Source organism: Nyctereutes procyonoides, unplaced genomic scaffold, assembly GCF_905146905.1.
Source record: "Nyctereutes procyonoides isolate TBG_1078 unplaced genomic scaffold, NYPRO_anot_genome, whole genome shotgun sequence".
In the NCBI taxonomy this organism is placed as follows: Eukaryota; Metazoa; Chordata; class Mammalia; order Carnivora; family Canidae; genus Nyctereutes; species Nyctereutes procyonoides.
The window spans coordinates 34,918,733-34,941,296 of NW_026575133.1; the positions used below are offsets into that span (position 1 = coordinate 34,918,733).

Consider the following 22,564-nt stretch of genomic DNA (forward strand, 5'->3'; position numbering starts at 1 on the left):
GAGCCTCAGTCCTCACCAGGGGAGTTATTCCCCAGTATTAGCAGATTAAGCTGAATTTCTGCTGAAGTCTATTTAGGAAACATACAACAAAAAACCATAATGTGATTGAAGGTATAAGGGAATTAATGATTTAGTAAAGAATTACTAAACAGAATTCAATATACACAGAGGCCCAGGGATTTCATTACTCAGAGTTTCTTTTTTCCCTGTGACATAAGCCAATTTTTTTTTATTTACGATAGTCATACAGAGAGAGCGAGAGAGGCAGAGACACAGGCAGAGGGAGAAGCAGGCTCCATACACCGGGAGCCTGACGTGGGATTCGATCCCGGGTCTCCAGGATCGCGCCCTGGGCCAAAGGCAGGCACCAAACCACTGCGCCATCCAGGGATCCCTGACATAAGCCAACTTTGAAGAGAAATCTGTGAGGCCAGGCAGCTGAGCAGTGAGGTTTTGTTGGTCTTGCAGAACTAATGCTGACAGTGGCTGATTACTAGGAACCAGGCAGGATGTACCAATGGAATGAGATAAATCAGGAATAGGTATGCGGCTCAGGTTCTGACCATTTCAACCACTTAAACTGTACCAAGATGTGATCTGAGTGCTAGTGCCTCTGACACCTTGCAAAAACCAACATATTTCCAGGGGAAGACACATCTGAGATGGCAGATGCTATATATAAAAGTTCTGATTAAATAATGCCAGACAGGGTCATCTGGGTGGCTCAGTGGTTGGGCACCTGCCTTCGGCCTAGGTCCTGATCCCGGTATCTGGGAGTGAGTCCTGCATTAAGGTCCCTGTGAGGTGCCTGCTTCTCCCTCTGCCTGTGTCTCTGCTCTCTCTCTCAGTCTGTGTCTCTCATGAATAAATATTTCTTTAAAAATAAATAAATAAATAATGCCATCAGAATTTAAATATTGTATTATGAACTTAAAGAACAGGAACAATAGAAAAAGCAAAAGAGTCTCTGATTTTGTAGTTAGCACACATGAACTTTAAATTAAAGTCATTAAAAGATGAGACTAAGAATTTTAGCAGAAATTTGGAAGCTCTAAAGAGAATAATATGTAACTTTTTAGAAATACAATGGCTACAATTTGAACTCAATGAATGAATTTTACAGATTAGAAAGAGCTAAAGAGGAAATTTGTGACCTAGAATACAGATCAGTAGAAAATATTCAGAGTGAAATATCGAGAGACAAAAAGAGAAAAATCAGGAATGAGGATTAGAGATCAAAGATTAGAAACATACATACTATGGATTCCTCAAAGAAGGGGAATGAGATAAATAGGCTAAATCAGAGCTTGAAGAGATAATGGACAATTGTTACCTCAAACGAATGAATGATATTATTTTGCAGATACATGAAACCTCCATAGTCAAGGCCTGATTTATACAAAGAACACCACCCTTGGATCTATCATAGTAATAATATATAGAACCAAATTAAGAGGAAAAAATTAAAAGCAGCCTGAGAAAGAAAACAGGAATCCTGTGTGGCACATTTGGTTCCATCTCTGACTTCTGTTTTTTTCTCAGGTTGTGATATTAGAATTGCGAGATTGGTCCTCATGAAACATACAGACTCAGCACAGAGTCTCCTTGAGACCATCTCTCCCACTCCTATTGCCCCTCCCTGTAAAATAAGTAAGTAAATATTTTTGAAAAAAGAAGACATAATGGCTTTAAGGTATCAATGTTAGAAGTAAGACTGACAATGGTTTACCTGATTAAAAACAATGAAATCCAAAGTAAAATTAATTATATTTTCTTTGTTCAATGAAGATAATCACCAATTCTACATCTACCCAAAAAAATCCTTCAAGACTCAAAGTGAATTTAGCAATAATAGTTAAGACTTCAATACTCCTCTTTCAATAATAAATACTAGAGCAAACCCAAGTTTTAGCAAGGAAATAATAATTTCAACAGCAACATAAACCAAATGGTCATAAAGAGCATATGTGGAACACACTGTGCTCATCAATAGCAGAATACATTCGTCTTCAGTGCATGTAGAACATTATCCAGGATATGCTAATAGTTCACAACATAAGTCTCAATAAATGTTATAAGATATAAAGTACGCCAAGTATGTTCTCCAAACAAAATGGAATGAAATCACAGGGCAACAATATAGCCTTACAAAGCGTTTGGAAAACTTACAAATATGTTGTAGCTAAACAACATATTTTTAATTACAAATAGGTCAAAGAAGAAATCACAATGGTAATACTGTATTTGAGATGAATAAAAGTAGGAACATAGGATACCAAAACTTAGGAGATGCAATTAAAGAAGGACTCAGAATTTCATATCTCAAACATGAACATTAAAAAAGATTAAGAATCAATAATTTAACCTTCTGTCTTAGGAAACAAAGCAGAAAAAGAATACAAGACTAAGTTGAAAGCAAATAGAATGAATGAGATAATAAAGGTTAGAGAAGAGATAAATGAATAGGAGGAGAGTAAAATAAGGCAGAAAATCAATGACACTAAAAGTTAGTTCTCTGAAAAGTTTAACCAACTTTGCAAACCTTCAGCTAGATTGACCCCAAAAAAGGGCAGAAGACTTCAATTTCTAAAATCAGAAATGAAAGCAGACACATGACTTCTGATATTACAGAAATAAGGAATATTATAAGAATATATTGGAGGTTCCTCAAAGAGTTAAAAATAGAGCTACCCTTGACCCAGCAATTGCACTACTGGGAATTTACCCCAAAGATACAGACACAGTGAAAAGCCCAGACACCTGTACCCCAATGTTCACTGAAGCAATGTCTGCAATAGCCAAACTGTGGAAGGAGCCTCGGTGTCCATCGAAAGATGAATGGATAAAGAAGATGTGGTCTATATATACAATGGGCTATTACTCAGCCATTAGAAATGACGAATACCCACCATTTGCTTCAACGTGGGTAGAACTGGAGGGGATCATGCTGAGTGAAGTAAGTCAATCAGAGAAGGACAAACATTATATGGTCTCATTCATTTGGGGAATATAAAAAATAGTGAAGGGGGTTATAGGGAAAAGGAGAGAAAATGAGTGGGAAAAATCAGAGAGGGTGACAAAGCATGAGTGACTCCTAACTCTGGGAAACAAACAGGGGCAGTGGAAGGGGATGGGATGAGCACTGGCTGTTATACCATATGTTGGCAAATCAAACTCCAATAAAAAATGTACAAAAATTTAAAAAAAGAATATATTGCAACTATTGTATGCCAACACATTAACTAACACAGATGAATTGAGCAAATTACCAGAAACACTGAAACTGACATAACTGACTGAAGGAGAAATAGAAAATCTGAGCAGACATATAACAAACAGATTCAGTCAGTAGTCAAAAAAACGTTTCTAACAAAAGTTCAGGACCAGATGGTTTTAGTGGTGACTTTTACTACTGAATACAAAAATTAAAACTAGTATGTCTCCAAGTCTAAAAAGTAGATAGGAGAAACCACTTCCTAATTCATTCCATAAGGCCTGTAATATTTTTACACCAAATTGAGACAAAGATATTGCAAGAAAATGAAGGTACAGATCAATATTTCTCATGCATATAGACACAAAAACTCCTTACCAAAATACTAGCAAGCTAATACCAGCAGAACTTTAATGGGATTATGTAGTATATGTGTGACAATTATCCCAGGAATGCAAGAGTGGATCAATATGCAACAATCACTCAATATAATATAACATACATATGAAATTCAGGGAAATAAACCACATGATTATTTCAGTAGATACAGAAAAACTACAGAACATTGCTGAAATAAATGAAATAAGACCTACATAAATGTAAAGATATCCCATGTTCATGGACTGGAAGATTTACTAATGTCAAGATGTAGTACTCCCCAAATTTACGTACAGATTCAATGTAATCCTGTGAAAATTCAAATTGCCTTATTTTTAAATATAAGTTGGCCCAAAATAGCCAAAGCAATATTTTAAAAGAACAAGGTGGAATGCCTGGTTTTCTCAGTGATTGAGCATCTGCCTTCACTGTAGGTCGTGATCCCAGGGTCCCAGAATCGAGTCCTACATCAGACTCACTGCAGGGAGTCTGCTTCTCTCTCTGCTTCTGTCTCTGCCTTTCTCTGTGTGTCTCTCATGGACAAATAAATACAAAATCTTTAAAAAATAAAAAATAAAATTAACTAAGTAGGACTAACACTTCCTGATTTCAAAACTGACTTTGAAGCAGAACAGTGTTGTGTTTGCATGAAGATAGACATAGGCCAAATGAATGCAATCAAAATACAGAAATAAACTCACACATCTTCGATTTTCAACAGGGGGTTAAGGGCAACACCCAACACTGAAAAAGAGTCTTTTCAACAAACGGTGATGAAAAAACTGAATATCCACATCCGAAAGAATGAATTAATTAGTTTTACTTGACACCACAAACAAAAATAAACTCAAAGTGAACAAAAAAATGTGCTGAAACTACAAAACTATTTCAAGTCAAAGGGACATCAGTGTCAATTATTGTGACTTGGAATTAGTTGCTAATTTCTCACATATGACATCAGAGTACAAACAACAAAATAGAATAACTAAAACAAAAATAAAATGAAATATGAGGATATACATAAGAAAAACTTTTATATTTACCCAGACCTCATCTCCATTGGCTCTCATTTTCCTTGTTTCTGAAGAACTTCCTTTCATGTACACATCTATTATTAGCACATTCTCTCAGCTTTTGTTGGTATGGAAAAGTCTTCATTTTGTCTTCACATTTCTGGTGGAAATTTTTGCTGGATACTGACTTCTAGATTTGCAGTTATTTTTTTCGTTGTGCATACTGTGTTTGGGTTTCATGGAGTTTCTTGATTCTGTAAATTACAGTTTTCCTACAGTTAAAAAACTTTTCAACTATTATTTCCTCAATTACCATTTCCATCCCTCTCTCAGGGCCAGGTCTCCTGGGACTTCATTTAAACATATGTTAGGTCACCTGATAAGGCCCTGAAGGTCACTGAGGGTTTTCATGATTTTTTTTAAAGATCTTGCTTATTTGAGAAAGAGAGAGAGTGCACACGGACACGTGTGGGGAGGTGCAGAGGCAGAGGGAGAAGCAGATATCCCTCTGAGCAGGGACGATGACTGAGGCTCCATCCCAAGACCCTAAAATCATGACATAAACTGGAGGCAGATGTTTAACCAACTGAGCCACCGAGGAGCCCCTTTTTTCATTATTTTAAAATCTTTTTTTTTCTGCTATAAACATCGGGGTGCAGGTGTCCCGGCGTTTCATTGTATCTATATCTTTGGGGTAAATCCCCAGCAGTGCAGTTTCTGGGTCGTAGGGCAGGTCTATTTTTAACTCTTTGAGGAACCTCCACACAGTTTTCCAGAGTGGCTGCACCAGTTCACATACCCACCAACAGTGCAAGAGGGTTCCCCTTTCTCTGCATCCTCTCCAACATTTGTGGTTTCCTGTCGTGTTAATTTTCCCCATTCTCACTGGTGTGAGGTGGTAACTCATTGTGGTTTTGATTTGTATTTCCAAGGAGAAAAATGAGTGGGAACTATCATAAAGGGAGACAGAACATGAGAGACTCGTAATTCTGGGAAACGAACTGGGGAGGGTGGGGGAAGGGGAGGTAGGCGGGGGTGGGGTGGGGTTGGGGGGGTGACAGTGTGACGGGCACTGAGGGGGGCACTTGATGGGATGAGCACTGGGTGTTATTCTATATGTTGGCAAATTGTACACCAATAAAAAATAAATTTATATAAAAAATCTTTTTTCCCCCATGAGCTTAATGTTAGATAGTTTCTATTGTTATCCTTTCAGATTGAAATCTCTATAAGTCAGAGCTCAAAAACCTGTTAAAAAATTTAAAGACAGTTGTTTTAAAAACTATATTTATTGTAGGTTTTTTTGTTTGTTTGCTTACACTCAGAGAGCTAGAGTTCTTGTGCACAGGGAAGTGGCAGAGGAAGAGGGAGAGTCCCAGGCAGGCATCTCGTTCAGTGGGCAGCCAGCCCAATGCAGGGCTCAATCTCATGAATTTTAGATCCACCTGAGCCATAATCAAGAGTCGGAGCTTAACCAATTGAGCCACTCAGACACCCTTGCATTGTAGGATTTCATAATATATAGAAATAACATATATGAAAGAATGGGTTAAAGGATGGGAGGGGAGAAATAGAAGTATGCTCTGAGAATGTTACTACTTTATACATAAATGGTTATGGATTAGTTGAAAATAGACTACTAGATTAAAGATGCATATTATAAACGCTAGTGCAACTGCTAGGTAAACACAAGAACATATAGCTAAAATGCTAAATGAATTTTGGAACATGCTAGATTATTCCATAATAAGGTGAAAGGAAGAAAAATAACAAAGAGTAGAAAGAAAAATTGAAAACCATGGCATATTGGTATATATAAACTAATCATATTTGATAATTACATTAGGTATGAATGTAGGAGAGGTGCTGGTACAGCATCAGAGAAATTTTGGGGGGAGATAGAACTGTACTGTACCTTGATTGTGGTAGTGGTTATTTAACCCTATGGATTTGCTGTAAGTACATGAACTAAGAAAGTGAATTTTACTTTATGTATTTAATTAAATAAATTTTAAAAATAAAAGCAATGCTCAACATCATTAATTGGGAAATGCAAAATGAAGTTTCAGTATGGGGGTGCCAGGGTGGCTCAGACTCTTGATTTTGGCTCAGGTCATGATCTCAGGCTCGTGAGATCGAGCCCCAAGTCCGGCTCCACACTCAGCAAGGAGTCTGCCTGGGATTCTCTGTCTCCCATCTGTCTCTCCCATTGCTCTCACATGGTCTCTCCTTCTCTCAAAATAAATAAATAAAAATTTAAGAATAAAATAAAAATGAAAAATAAAATGAAATAAACAAATTGAACTTGAACATCAAAGGACATAATCAAGAACATGAAACAAAACCCATGCGATGGAAGAAAATTTTGACAAATTACATATCTCATAAGAACCTAGTATCGATGGAATACCCAGAACTTTTCCAACTATACAACAAAAACAGAGACAAATTTTAAAATGGCAAAGACTTGTGTGGACATTTCTCCAAAGAAAATGTACAACTTGCCAATAAGTATAAGAGAAGATACTCAGTGTCATTAGTTGTTAGGGAACTGTGGGTCAAAACCACTATGAGATTCCACTTTTTTCGTTAGAATGGCTACAATTATTTTTTTTAAAGATTTTTATTTTATTTTATTTATTTATTTATGATAGTCACAGAGAGAGAGAGAGGCAGAGACATAGGCAGAGGGAGAAGCAGGCTCCATGCACCGGGAGCCCGATGTGGGATTCGATCCCGGGTCTCCAGGATCGCGCCCTGGGCCAAAGGCAGGAGCCAAACCACTGCGCCACCCAGGGATCCCGGCTACAATTATTTTTAAAGATAGAGAAGGACAAGTGTTGGTGAGAATTTGGAAATTAGAACCTCACTCACTGCCGGTACAAATATAAGAGTGGCACAGCCTCAGTAGAAAGTAGTCTTGCCATCCCTCAGATAGACACAGGGTTTCCCTATGATGCACCCTAATCCACATGTAGGTATGTGACCAAAAGAAATGACAATACGTGTTCACATAAAAGCCTGTACACAAATGTTCATAATAGCAATATTCATAAGAGCTAAAAGTAAATGCAAGCCAAATGCCCATGAAATGGTGAAGAGATAAACAAAATGTGAAATATTCATACAGTGGAACAATATTCATCCATAAAAAAATAAAGTTCTCGTGTGTGGGGGGCAGGTGTCTGGGAGGGAGCGTACAGGTGAGCCGGTGGAGGGGCAGAGGGAGATAAGGGGAGAGGGGGAATCTTAAGTAGGATCCATGCCCAGCATGGAGTCCAATATGAGGCTTGACTCCCAACTCATATCATGACCTGAGCCAAAATCAACAGCCCGATGCTGAGCTAGGTGATCCACCTGGAGCCCCAAAAGGAATATGATATGATCTACTACAAGACAGAACACGGATGAGCCTTGAAAACATTATGCTGAGTAAATGAAGCTTGACACAAAGCCTGAATATTCTATAAGTCCATTTATATAAAATGTGCAGAAGAGGGACAGAAGTGCATTTGTTTGCCAAAATATGGTTGGGAGAGAGGGAAGGGAGAGTACTGGTATCTTTGTGTGATGAAACTCTTCTAGAACCAGAGAATTGAACACAGTGGATATAATAAAAAATGAAAGACCACACTTGTTTGTACACATTGAACTGGTAAAATTGCGACTTTCATGCCATGAGAGGATCACTCCTCATTTTAAGTTTTAAAAATAATAAATAATGAAGGTGAAATAAGAACACTCACCAGTGGTTGTAAACTGAGAGAATTTAATTGAAGCACAAAAATAGTATAAAAATTCCAAGAGTTCATAATATTGAAGACAAAAAATCCCTTCCATGGCTATCTTTGGAACAGGATGCTGAGGGAATACACACAGTGACCCTCACAGTGAGGAAGTAAATTCTTAGAGTGATTTTTCCTTTATACAATATTGCAACTAATAAATGAACACAATGGCTAAACTGTGGAAGGAGCCTTGGTGTCCATCAAAAGAAGAATGGATAAAGAAGATGTGGTCTATGTATACTATGGAATATTCCTCAGCCATTACAAATGACAAATACCCACCATTTGCTTTGACGTGGATGGAACTGGAGGGTATTATGCTGAGTGAAATAAGTCAATCAGAGAAGGACAAACATTATATGTCTCATTCATTTGGGGAATATAAATAATAGTGAAAGGGAATAGAAGGGAAGGGAGAAGAAATGGGTAGGAACTATCAGAAAGGGAGACAGAACATGAAGACTCCTGACTCTGGGAAATGAACTAGGGGTGGTGGAAGGGGAGGAGGGCGGGGGTGGGGGTGACTGGGTGACGGGCACTGAGAGGGGCACTTGATGGATGAGCACTGGGTGTTATTCTCTATGTTGGCAAATTGAACACCAATAAAAATAAATTTATTAAAAAATAAATGAATATTGAATTACAGAATTTCGATATTATCATCTGATAAACCCATAATGAAACAACGAGTTAGGCTAGATTACTTATGGCTAGTGTTACTACAGGACAAGAGATGCAGCCAGGTGGACCTCTCAGTGGAGGTACACACAACATTTGTGAGATATTCCTGCCAGAAAATCAATCGTGAGTAAGACTGAGCCTTCAGACCTACCAGTTTACAGGAAATATAAGGAGCAACAGAATATGCTAACGAACCCTACAGGGACAAGGTCATCAAAATCTGTGCTATGTGTGAGAAGCTATGCACGATAAACAACCTGTTTGTTCAATAAACATGGTGAGTAACAATATTGAAATGAAAATAGAGGGACAGGAAGACAGTGAATGAGAGACTTTAGAGGCATCATGAGAACACGGTGTAAGGATGTTATGAATCCTGTTCCAAAACAGACCAGAAAGGAAAAATGAGTCAATCAGGACAATTAAAACACTAAATGGCAATTTTATGATATTAAGAAGACATTATTAATTGTTTAAAGATAAGAGTAACATTAGAGTTGTCTTTCTTTAAAGTCTTCACTGTTTAGAGGAATTACGTATGATCTAATTTTTTTAAAAAATATGCCATCTCAATCACAAGTATATACGCAAATTTACCAAGCAAAATCTAATTAAGTAACATATAAAAATTATCGTATGTTGGACACCAAGTTGTCTGTAATCCAGGAATGTATAAAACTGTTGAGAGAAACCAAAGTAGATTAAGTAACATGGCGGGATGTGGCACGTTCCCAACGAGCGCACTGAGTATTGCAATGATGCCAGTTCTCGCCACACTGAACTGAGTCAGTGTGATCCCAGTGATTTTTTTATTGTGGAATCGGAAAAGCTGATCCTAAACTGCGTGCTGAAATGTGTAAAATTGAGGGTGTCTAAGACATTCTTGAGGAGACAAACAGCGTGGGGGGATTTGCACCACAGACAATCATAAGTAGCGGCAATGAAACGATGACACATTAGCAGATTGACCATCTGCTGATGGAACAGAACAGAGAGCCTGGAAGTCAACACCGTTCTTCTCTAATAATCCCATTTAACAAACAGGTGGCTAGCTCCGAGTGTGGAATAGTCACACCCTCCCTCATGTCATATTGCTCCCTAATACAAATGAGTGACAGCTCCCCCCCCAGCTGAGGGATCCTGGAGAGGAACCCAGGAGGGGCCATGTCAGGCGATCCCGGATCCAACAGGGGACATCATGCTGGGATTCATGTATTCTCTGGTTATGCCACTAATGTCTGTCACCCCCATGCACTGTTTCGCTATGACCAGCTCTCCTGTCTCCCATCTTTACCTCTCCATCACCTCTCCATTACCTTTCTGATGTGACCGTTTCCTCTTTGTGTCATCAGCAGCCTGGTCACACCCCCTCACTGCGCATGTCCCAATATATTACGGTCTTTGTTGTCATGTCTGCCTTCCTGCAGAGCCATGATCTCCCAGGAATGGCCCTGGTCTACCCTATTTCTGCATCCCCCACCCCGTGGCCATGTCCCTTAGAAGTGTGTGTGCTCAGTACTCTGGTGAGCTGCTGATTTGAGCCTGAGAAATGCACTTCAGGTCATGAGGGAGCCTGGAGCTGTGATCCTCTGATTATAATGAAAACCTGTCCCTTTAGTTGAAATGGCCCTGAGCCCAAGACAGTGCTGGCCAGGGCAGGAGTGGGGTTACCCCTCAGCCACTGAGGCAAGCCCTGAGTGCTTCCTGTCTACCATAGCTCTGATGCTTCCCTTACACACACGGTGTCCTTCATACCCTGGGACCCCTAGGGGTGGTTGCCTTGACCCTTACCTATTCCAGGTGAGGGTCGTGACTGCTCATTATCACACAGCCATCACCTGCCCTCCCTGTGTTCCTGAGCTCCTGGTCCACATCTGTGCAGATGATGATGTTTGGCCCAAGAACTCTCACCCCTCCTCCTTCAGCTCTGGGTACACATGCAATAAAGATATTGTGAAGAGGGAGTAAGGGAGGGCCCTCTAGGTACCTGGGAAATTCAGACTGGGTGCTACATTTGGGCTTCAGGAAGCTCCTAGATCATGGTGATTGCAGGGGACAGAATGTTCTCAGATAACCTCAGCTTCCATGTCTTGTTGCTTCATCCAAGCAGCACAGCAAAGGCCTGCACCTTAGGGTGACTGTGTTGGGAAGGTCTCCCCACCTGCAAGCCTGGGACTTGGAGACTTTATGGCCAATTAGATGATCTTGTTTGTGTTCTGGCCTCTAGAGAGCCCTGGGACAGAGCCCAGGAGTTCTCCTGGGTTTCCCTATCAGTAAGCTTTGTCTGACACCCCCTCCCCTACATGGCCAGGATCCAAAGCCCAGAAGTCTCTTGGGGCCCTAGGTATCAGGAGAAGAGGAGCATAGACTAAGAGCAGACACTGTGGTCCAGAGTGTACTGTCCCTCCAGGGATGGCAGGTGTGAACTCCTGTGCCCAAAGCCATTTTATCAGTCCTTCGCTCCATCACCTTAGGTGTCCATTCTTATGTGAGCTCAAAAGATCTGTCTGGACAACCTACAGAATTGGAGAAGATATTTGCAAATAACATATCAGATAAAGGGCTAGTTTCCAAGATCTATAAAGAACTTATTAAACTCAACAGCAAAGAAACAAACAATCCCATCATGAAATGGGCAAAAGACATGAACAGAAATCTCAGAGGAAGACATAGACATGGCCAACATGCACATGAGAAAATGCTCCGCATCACTTGCCATCAAGGAAATACAAATCAAAACCACAATGAGATCCCACCTCACCCCAGTGAGAATGGGGAAAATTAACAAGGCAGGAAACCACAAATGTTGGAGAGGATGCGGAGAAAAGGGAACCCTCTTGCACTGTTGGTGGGAATGTGACCTGGTGCAGCCACTCTGGAAAACTGTGTGGAGGTTCCTCAAAGAGGTAAAAATAGACCTGCCCTACGACCCAGCAATTGCACTGTTGGGGATTTACCCCAGAGATTCAGATGCAATGAAACGCCGGGACACCTGCACCCCGATGTTTCTAGCAGCCATGTCCACAATAGCCAAACTGTGGAAGGAGCCTCGGTGTCCATCGAAAGATGAATGGATCAAGAAGCTGTGGTCTATGTATACAATGGAATATTCCTCAGCCATTAGAAATGACAAAAACCCACCATTTGCTTCAACGTGGATGGAACTGGAGGGTATTATGCTGAGTGAAGTAAGTCAATCGGAGAAGGACAGTGTATGTTCTCATTCATTTGGGGAATATGAATAATAGTGAAAGGGAATATAAGGGAAGGGAGAAGGGACACAGAACATAAAGACTTCTAACTCTGGGAAATGAACTAGGGGTGGTGGAGGGGGAGGAGGGCAGGGGGGGTTAATGGGTGACGGGCACTGAGGGGGACACTTGACGGGATGAGCACTGGGTGTTATTCTGTATGTTGGTAAACTGAACACCAATAAAAATTAATTTATTTAAAAAAATCTGTCTGGAAAGACAATCCTCTCTGGGTTCTTCTCTGCTTGCTGCTGGTCTCTGTGCAGCCGACGCTAATCCATGTTGGGAGAAGACCACTCTGAATACATTTCTGTTCCAGAGGGAGGATTAGTTGGAGGTTGTATTTAAAAAGTATGAAACTGAAATGTGCCTGAAAAATTCAAGCACATAGAAAGTGTTTGGCCTGCTGTGAGGATGCCCCTCTGTTTACACCAATCACTGTCCCAACTTTGGAGATTTGGGGTTTCTACTTCCACACCTTTGGGGGAGTAGGAGGCCTGAGGTTCATGTGTCTTTCCCTTAGTTTTTTCATTTATAGATATATGACCATACCCACACCGGGTCAAAAATTTTAATCTTTCACCAAATATTGTGTAACCCTCACCTTCATGACAGTGACATGCTCTTTCAGTGCCTCAGTGTTTCATTGTGTGCAGGACCAGGACTTCCTTATTTCACTCTGTGAATGGCTATTTAGGATTGTACTTTTTGTAAAATTTATTCAGTTTGCCAACATATAGTATACCAGTAGTTTCAGATGTACTTTTCAATAAATCATCAGTTGCGTAAAACACCCGGTGCTTATCACATCATATGCCCACCTTAATACCCATCATCCAGTTACCCCATTTCCCACACCTTCCCCTCCAGCAACCCTCAATTTCCTATATAGAAGAGTCATTTTTAAAAACTTTAAAGGGGGCACTTAACCTAAGATCTACTGCTTAATATTTTTGAGGGCACAGTATATCATTGTTGATTGTAGGTACAGTGTACAGTACATATCTCTAATGTGTATTACTCTTGTTGACGGATGTTTATGTCTGCTAAATAATAACTCCTCCATCCCACCTGTGGCAACCTCCATATCTTCCATCAAGCCTGCAGGACACACTGACTCCCTACAGCACATCATCACATGGTCATGTGTTTCTGGCCCAACCTCCGCACAGCCTCCTTCACATCCTTGTTTCGCAGACTGTAGATGAGGGGATTGAGCATTGGGATGACCAGCGTGTAGAAGACGGAGACTACCTTGCCCTGCTCCATGGACTCAATTGCTCCTGGCTGGGCATACATGACAAAGAGAGTCCCAAAAAAGAGAGTCACTGCAGTCATGTGGGAGCCACAGGTGGAGAAGATCTTGCGTCTCCCAGCTCCTGAGCGCATCCTCAGGATGGTCACTGTGATGTAGCCATAGGAGATGAGGATCACAAACATCACACCCACAATGATGAGCCCACAGATGCCAAACAAGAGAAGTTTATTGATGGCCGTGTTACCACAGGCGATCTGGAGCAGAGGGGGCACATCACAGAAGAAGTGGTTGATGCGGTTGGAGCTGCAGAATGGGAGGTGGAATGTGAAGCTGGTCTGCACAACAGAGTTGAAGCAGCCTCCACAGTAGGCGCCCAGCACCAGGCGAGTGCAGGCAGACTGGCACATGGTGGTGGGGTAGCGCAATGGGTTACAGATGGCCATGAAGCGGTCGTAGGCCATGACACCCAGGAGGAAGCATTCAGTGGTGGCCAGAATGAACAAAAAGAAAAACTGCATGGCACATCCTGCAAAGGTGATGACCTTGGACGAGGAGAAGAAGTTGGCCAGTGCATTGGGGGCAATGAAAGATGAGTACCACAAGTCCACAAAGGAGAGGTTCTTGAGGAAGAAGTACATTGGGGAGTGCAGGCGGGCATCCAGGGTGATAACGATGATCATGAGGAGGTTACCCAGCACAGTCACCATGTACAGGGCCAGGAACACAGCAAAGAGCAGCGCCTGGGTTTCCAGACCACCTGCAAATCCCTCCAGCACAAAATCTTGAAAGTAGACCTTGGAGAGGTTTCCATTACTGTGGGATGGCATGAGCCTCAGCTTCTCCAGGGGAATTACACTTCCAGTGTGGGCAGATTAAGTATGTCAAGCTAAAATTCTGCTGAAGAGTGTTTGGAAGACAAAAACAAAAACAAAATCAAAATGAAGGTATAAGGGAGATAATGGGTTAATGAAGAATTACTAAACAGAATTCAAGACAAACACATTGGCCCAGATATTTCAATACTGAGGACCTTTTTTTCTTTGTTATATAAGCCCATTTTGCAGAAGAATCTGTGAGGGCAGGTGGTTATGCAGTGAGGGTTTAACTGTTGTGTGGAACTCCTGCTACAGTGGTTGGTTACTAGGGACAATGCTAGATGCACCATAGGAGTGAGATAAATCAGAAGTAGGTATGCAGCTCAGCTCCTGACCATTTCAATCCCTAAAACTGTATTAAGATGTGAACTGAGTGCTAGCGCCTCAGACACGTTGCAAAAATAAACATATCTCAAGAGGAAGACATCATCCTAGACCACAGGTGTTATCTATAAATATTTTGTGTCAATACTGCCAGACAGAATTTAAAAATTGAGGACTTCCTGCAATATGAATTAAAAATTCAGAAACAATAGAAAAACTCAAAGAGGTTCTAGATTTTGGAGTTAACACACCATCTTTAAATTAATTATATTTAAAGGAAAAGTTGAGTCTAAGAATTGTAGCCAAATGAAGAAGCAATGATTACTCAGCCATTAGAAATGACAAATACCCACCATTTGCTTCAACGTGGATGGAACTGGAGGGTATGATGCTGAGTGAAATAAGTCAGTCAGAGAAGGACAAACATTATATGTTCTCATTCATTTGGGGAATATAAATAATAGTGAAAGGGAATAGAAAGGAAGGGAGTAGAAATGGGTAGGAAATATCAGAAAGGGAGACAGAACATAAAGACTCCTAACTCTGGGAAACGAACTAGGGGTGGTGGCAGGGGAGGAGGGCGGGGGGTGGGGGTGAACGGGTGACAGGCACCGAGGGGGGCACTTGACGGGATGAGCACTGGGTGTTATTCTGTATGTTGGCAAATTGAACACCAATAAAAAATAAAAATTAAAGTCTTGTGCATCAAAAGACACTATCAAGAAGATGAAGACAAAATGTATATTATGGGGGATAATTTTGAAATTTATATATCTAGTAAGGATCTAGTATTCTTGGAAGATAGAGAACTCTTCCAACTCAACAGCAAAAACGCAGTCAAATTTTAAAATGGGCCAAGGCCTTGCATGGACATATCTCCCTAGAAAATGTGCAACTGGCCAGTAAGTATAAGAAAAGGTGTTCAACATCATTAGTCATTAGGGAAATGTGGGTCAAAACTACGATGAGATTCCACTTTGTTTATTATAATGGCACAATTTTTTGATGACAGAGAAGAACAAATGTTGGTGAGATTTTGGAAAAATCATAACTCTCATATACTGCAGATACAAATATAAGAGTGGCACAGCCTCTGTAGAAAATAATCTTGCCATCCCTCAGAAAGTTAGATGCAGAGTTTCCTTATGACCCACCCTAATCCACATGTAGGGATGTGCCCAAGAGTAATGACAATATATGTTCACATAAAAGCCTGTTCACAAATGTTCATAATAGCAATATTTCTAATAGCTAAAAAGCTAATGCAAGCCAAATGTCCATAAAATGGTGAAGAGATAAACAAAATGTGTAATATTCATACAGTGGAACAATATTCAGCCATTAAATAAAGTTCTTTGGGGGGCAGCTGGGAGGGAGTGTACAGTGAGCAGAGAGAGAGTCAGCGGGAGAGAAGGGGAGAGGGAGAATCTTAACTAGGATCCATGCCCAGTATGGAGTCAATTACGGGACTTGATCTCATAACCCTGAGATCATGAGCTGAGCCCAAATCAAGAGTCAGATGCTGAACTGACTAAACCACCCAGGATCCCTGAAAGAAATAAAGTTCTAGTACAAGACAGAGCATGGATGAGCCTTGAAACATTATGGTAAGCACATGAAGCTTGACATATTATAAATACATGAAGCCTGAATATTCTGTAAATTCATTTTATAAAATATGCAGAATAGGGACAGAAATTCATTTGCATTTGCCAAAATATGGTTGCGGGAGAGGGAAGGGAAGTGCTGGTGGGATAGGATTTCTTTGGGTGATGAAACTTTTCTGGGGATGCATGGGTGGCTCAGCGGTTGAGTGTCTGTCTTCAGCTCAGGGTGTGATCCTGGGACCTGGGATCGAGTCCCATGTCGGGCTCCTTGCAGGGAGCCTGCTTCTCCCTTAGCTTATGTCTCTGCCTCCCTCTCTCTGTGTCTCTTATGAATAAATAAATAAAATCTTTTTAAAAAAGAAACTCTTCTGGAACCAGAGAATTTAACACAGTGGATATAATAAAAAAATGAAAGACCACACTTGTTTGTACACTTTGAACTGGTAAAATTGTGACTTTTATGTCATGTGAGCATTGTTCCTCAATTTAAAATATTAAAAATAATGAATAATGAACATGAAATTAGAATACTGACCAGCAAAAAAAAAAAAAAAAAGAATACTGACCAGCATTTTAAACAGAGAATTTAATTGAAGCACATCAACTATTCTAAAACTACATGGTGGCGGGCACTGAGGGGAGCACTGGATGGGTTGAGCACTGGGTGTTATTCTATATGTTGGCAAACTGAACACCAATAAAAAATAAATTTATAAAAAAATAAAAAATAAAAGAATAAAACTACATGAGTTCATAATATTGAAGAAAAAAACCCTTCATTGTCTGCCTTTGGAGGATGATGCTGAGAGAATCCACACAGTGATGCTCAAAGTGAGGAAATAATTGGTTAGAGGGGTTTTCCCTTTATAGAATATTGCAACTAATAAGTGAAGATTGAAACACAGAATTTTAATATTATCATCTTATAAATGCCTAGTGAAACAATGAGTTTAGGTAAGATTAATGACCACTGTTAATACAAAACAAGAGATGTAGCCAGGTGGACCTCTCAGTGGAAGTACACACAACACTATGAAATATTCCTACCAAAATCAATCGTGAGTCAGACTGAGCCTCTAGGACTTACCAGCTTACTGGAAATATAAGGGGCCAATATCAACCCTACAGGGACATGATCAGCAAAACTTGTGATGTGTGTGAGCAGCTTTGCAGGATAAACAATCTGTTTTCTTCAATAAATAAGGTGAAGTAATAATATTGAAATGAAAATAGAGGGACAGACAGCCAGTGACTGAGAAACTTTAGAGCCATCAGAGAACAGTGTATGGATGTTATTGAATCCTGTTCCAAAACAAACAATAAAGGAAAAATGAGTCAATCAGGACTATTAAACACTAAATGGAAATTTTATAATATTAATAAGTCATTATTAATTGTTTTATGGATTATAGTAACATTGTAGTTATCTTTCTTTAAAGTCCTTACTGTTTAGAGGGATTAGATATGATCAGCTCTAGAATGATAATTATTGAAGTTGGTTGGTGCAAATAGGTAATCCATTACTGCCTAGTTTCATGTCCATGTGTTTGAGAACATTCATAATAAAGAGAGGCATGCATCTAAAAATAAATGAAATAAAACTAAGTGGAGAATTTGTCCACACACAGGAGGAAAAGCAGAGCTGTACCTTCAGTTAGCAGGAAAGTGACCCTGTGGGGCGAGGGGAGCTCAGTGATGGCAGAAAGAATGAAGATAATGAAAAAAGACCCAATATGGATACACCTAAATAAATACTGATTTTATGCAGGGCACAGCAGGTTGAAAGTGCAGAAAGTAAAGTACACCACAGCAAAGACAGGTAATTGGGAGAAAATACGTAGAGTTGAAAGGGTTTCCTGATTGCTCAGAGAGTCAAAAAATACTAATGTTGGTTGTGTTAAGTCATATCGCAAGTTGTAATTTTTTTGCCACCACCAAAAAAAGTTAAAAAATGTAAAACTTCCAAGCTAATATAAAGATGGGGTGGAATAATACCTTTTTAAATAAATTTGAAAAATGGAATGGAGAGAAATATAAACATCACTAAAACTCAGTAGGCATAAAGCCTAAATATGTCCGTATTACATGAAGGACTCAAATGTCTTGTACAGTGTAATTGGAATAAAGTTTCCAATGAAAAGATGTACCAGTAGGCAGGTTAAAGAAACAAAACTTAACCATATGCTATATAAGAGATAAAAAAGCAAACATAAAGTGTTGAAAACAAAGTGATGGAAACATACACAGCAAACAAACATTCCACCAACCAACCACGCGCCACCACAGTTGCTATACTAACCCCAAAGCCCACTTCACGATGGAAGCACCAGCTGAGAAGAGGACACTTCACAGTGACCAGAAACATTTGGTTCCCCCAAGACAGGCAACCGTGTTAAACATGTGAGCACCTGCCAGAAGAGCCTCAGGATATAGAAAATAAAACTGGGCACTTACGGGACAAAAGTACAAATCCACAACTATGTGAGAGATTTTAACCCCCTCCCTTGGAACTGATAGAACAATCAACAAAATACCAACCTGGATACGGAACGTTTAGGCAGTAACATAGTGACCATAACCTAATGGAGCACGTCCCCCAACGGCAGGATGTATAGTCTTTGTTTCCTTTTTTTTTTTTTTAAGGTTTTGTTTATTTTTATTATTTTTTTAAGGTTTTTTCTTTTTTTAGATTAATAAATTTATTTTTTATTGGTGTTCAATTTGCCAACATACAGAATAACACCCAGGGCTCATCCCGTCAAGGGCCCCCCTCAGTGCCCGTCACCCATCCACCCCCACCCCCCACCCTCCTCCCCTTCCACCACCCCAGCTCGTTTCCCAGAGTTAGGAGTCTTCATGTTCTGTCTCCCTTTCTGATATTTCCTACCCATTTCTTCTCCCTTCCCTTCTAAGGTTTTGTTTAAAGTCCAGTATAGTTAACACAGTATACTATTGGTTTCAGGTATACAGTATAGTGATTCAGCACTTCCATAACAGCACCTGGTGCTCATCATGACAGGTGCGCTCCTTCATCCCAATCACCTTGTTCTCTCGTCCCCTCCACCCACCTCCCCTCTCTTACCCTCAGAGTGTTCTCTGTATTTCAGAGTCTGTTTTCTGGTTTGCCTCTCTCCTTTCTTCCCCTATGTTCATTTGTTTTGTTTCTTAAATTCCATACATGAGTGAGATCATATGATAATTGTCTTTCTCTTACTTCTTTCACTTATCATTATACCCTCTATATCCACCCATATTGTTGTAAATGGCAAGACTTCATGCTTTTTTATGCCTGAGTAACATTCCATTATATGTATATACTACTTCTTCTTTATCCATCAATCAGAGGATTACCTGATTTTCAATCTTATAAAGAACAGATTTACACAGCGGTTATATTCTGAACACAGAGCAGCTTTCAACACATCTCAAAGGATTGATGGTGTATATATTTGTGCACAATTTAAATTAAACCAAGAATAAATCACAAATAGAGCATGGAATTCTCATGTATTTTTTAAATTACAATTACTTAAGTAAGGCACAGATCCAAATAAAAATTTTGATATTTAAAATTGAGTAATGAGTAAAAAAATGGTGCCTGCAATGCATTTAAGTCTGTGTTTAGGGATCCCTGGGTGGCGCAGCAGTTTGGCCCCTGCCTTTGGCCCAGGGCGCGATCCTGGAGACCCGGGATCGAATCCCACATCGGGCTCCCAGTGCATGGAGCCTGCTTCTCCCTCTGCCTATGTCTCTGCCTCTCTCTCTTTCTCTCTTTGTGACTATCATAAATAAAAAAAAAACTTAAAAAAAGTCTGTGTTTATAGGGAAATTAATAGACTTATATCCATATGTTAGGAAAGAAGAAAAACGGGAAATCAGTATCCATAGCTGGGGGTATCACAATGCCAGATTTCAGGTTGTACTACAAAGCTATGGTCATCAAGACAGTGTGGTACTGGCACAAAAACAGACACATAGATCAATGGAACAGAATAGAGAACCCAGAAGTGGACCCTCAACTTTATGGTCAACTAATATTCGACAAAGGAGGAAAGACTATCCACTGGAAGAAAGACAGTCTCTTCAATAAATGGTGCTGGGAAAATTGGACATCCACATGCAGAAGAATGAAACTGGACCACTCCCTTGCACCATACACAAAGATAAACTCAAAATGGATGAAAGATCTAAATGTGAGACAAGATTCCATCAAAACCGTAGAGGAGAACACAGGCAACACCTTTTTGAACTTGGCCACAGTAACTTCTTGCAAGATACATCCACGAAGGCAAGAGAAACAAAAGCAAAAATGAACTATTGGGACTTCATCAAGATAAGAAGATTTTGCACAGCAAAGGATACAGTCAACAAAACTAAAGGACAACCTACAGAATGGGAGAAGATATTTGCAAATGACAGATCAGATAAAAGACTAGTATCCAAGATCTATAAAGAACTTATTAAACTCAACAGCAAAGAAACAAACAATCCAATCATGAAATGGGCAAAAGACATGAACAGAAATCTCACAGAGGAAGACACAGACATGGCCAACATGCACATGAGAAAATGCTCTGCATCACTTGCCATCAGGGAAATACAAATCAAAACCACAATGAGATACCACCTCACACCAGTGAGAATGGGGAAAATTAACAAGGCAGGAAACCACAAATGTTGGAGAGGTTGTGGAGAAAGGGGAACCCTCTTGCACTGTGGGTGGGAATGTAAACTGGTGCAGCCACTCTGGAAAACTGTGTGGAGGTTCCTCAAAGAGTTAAAAATAGACCTGCCCTACGACCCAGGATTTGCACTGCTGGGGACTTACCCCAAGGATACAGATGCAATGAAACGCCGGGACACCTGCACCCCGATGTTTCTAGCAGCCATGTCCACAATAGCCAAACTGTGGAAGGAGCCTTGGTGCCCATCAGGAGACGAATGGATAAAGATGATGTGGTCTATGTATACAATGGAATATTCCTCAGCCATTAGAAACGACAAATACCCACCATTTGCTTCGACGTGGATGGAACTGGAGGGTATTATGCTGAGTAAAATAAGTCAATCGGAGAAGGACAAACATTATATGTTCTCATTCATTTGGGAATATAAAAAATAGTGAAAGGGAATAAAGGGGAAAGGACAAAAATGAGTGGGAAATATCAGAAAGGGAGACAGAACATGAGAGACTCCTAACTCTGGGAAACGAACAAGGGGTGGTGGAAGGGGAGGTGGGTGGGGGTGTGGGGGTAACTGGGTGATGGGCACTGAGGGGGGCACTTGATGGGGTGAGCACTGGGTGTTATGCTATATGTTGGCAAATTGAATTCCAATAAAAAACTAAAAATTTACTTGTTTTAACAAATATTTCATTCATATGTACTATGTGCTTGGCACTATGCTATTATCCGGAGATACTTTCAAAGTATTTGTTATTCCACTTTGTTGTACACAAAAATCTGTATAATAGAGTATTTTCAAGAAACATATAGAATAAAAGTCAAGAAGAAAAAAAACTAAAACTAAAAAAACTAAAAAAATAAAAATATTATAAAACATTAGTGAATGGTATCCCAAGGAAACAGGAGGGGCGAGAGTAAAGAAGAAAATTTGTCATCGCTGACCTGGTGGTGGGACTCTGCACTGGGCAGATCAAGACGGGTGCACCATGCAGATCCGAGTGCTTGGCCAAGTACAGCCAGATCCTCAGAATTGAGAGGAACTGGGTAGCAAAGCCAAGTTCGCCAGCAGAAGTTTCAGAAACCCCCTCGCCAAGTAAGGTCCAGGTGGCGCACCCAGTGGTCCTGAGTCGGCTCGTTAGACCTCTGCTCCCCCGGGCAGCTCGAGGCCCCCAGCCCAAAGTGGCAGGGCCCTGTGCTAGTTAGCTGCCCTCTCCCCTCCCCGTGATGTTCTCAAAGCTTCCTTAGAATTGCTACAGAAGCCAGACTTGACCATCTGGAACCCTGCTGGGAACCCTAGCTCTGTAAACACGTGATTGGTCCAAATCATTGCTTTTTCACCTCACTTCTACCAAGCGTCTGGAGTCAGGTCTGTCTACATAATAGTCTCAAGGTATCCACAGGCAAGATCCCCAATGGTTTTATGTGCAGAATAAAAAGGCCTCAGTGACCCATAGGAAAAAAAAAGAAAACATATACCTCAGAATACATTA

General features: G+C 40.4%; 1 protein-coding gene across 1 annotated transcript; it reads right to left on the reverse strand.

Annotated features, from left to right (window-relative positions):
* Nucleotides 1–13,459: 13,459 nt before the first annotated feature.
* On the reverse strand, nucleotides 13,460–14,410 carry LOC129523158 (olfactory receptor 12-like). The gene has a single exon (XM_055345781.1). It carries the CDS (start codon nucleotides 14,408–14,410, stop codon nucleotides 13,460–13,462), a length of 951 nt encoding a protein of 316 aa, XP_055201756.1.
* Nucleotides 14,411–22,564: the final 8,154 nt, after the last annotated feature.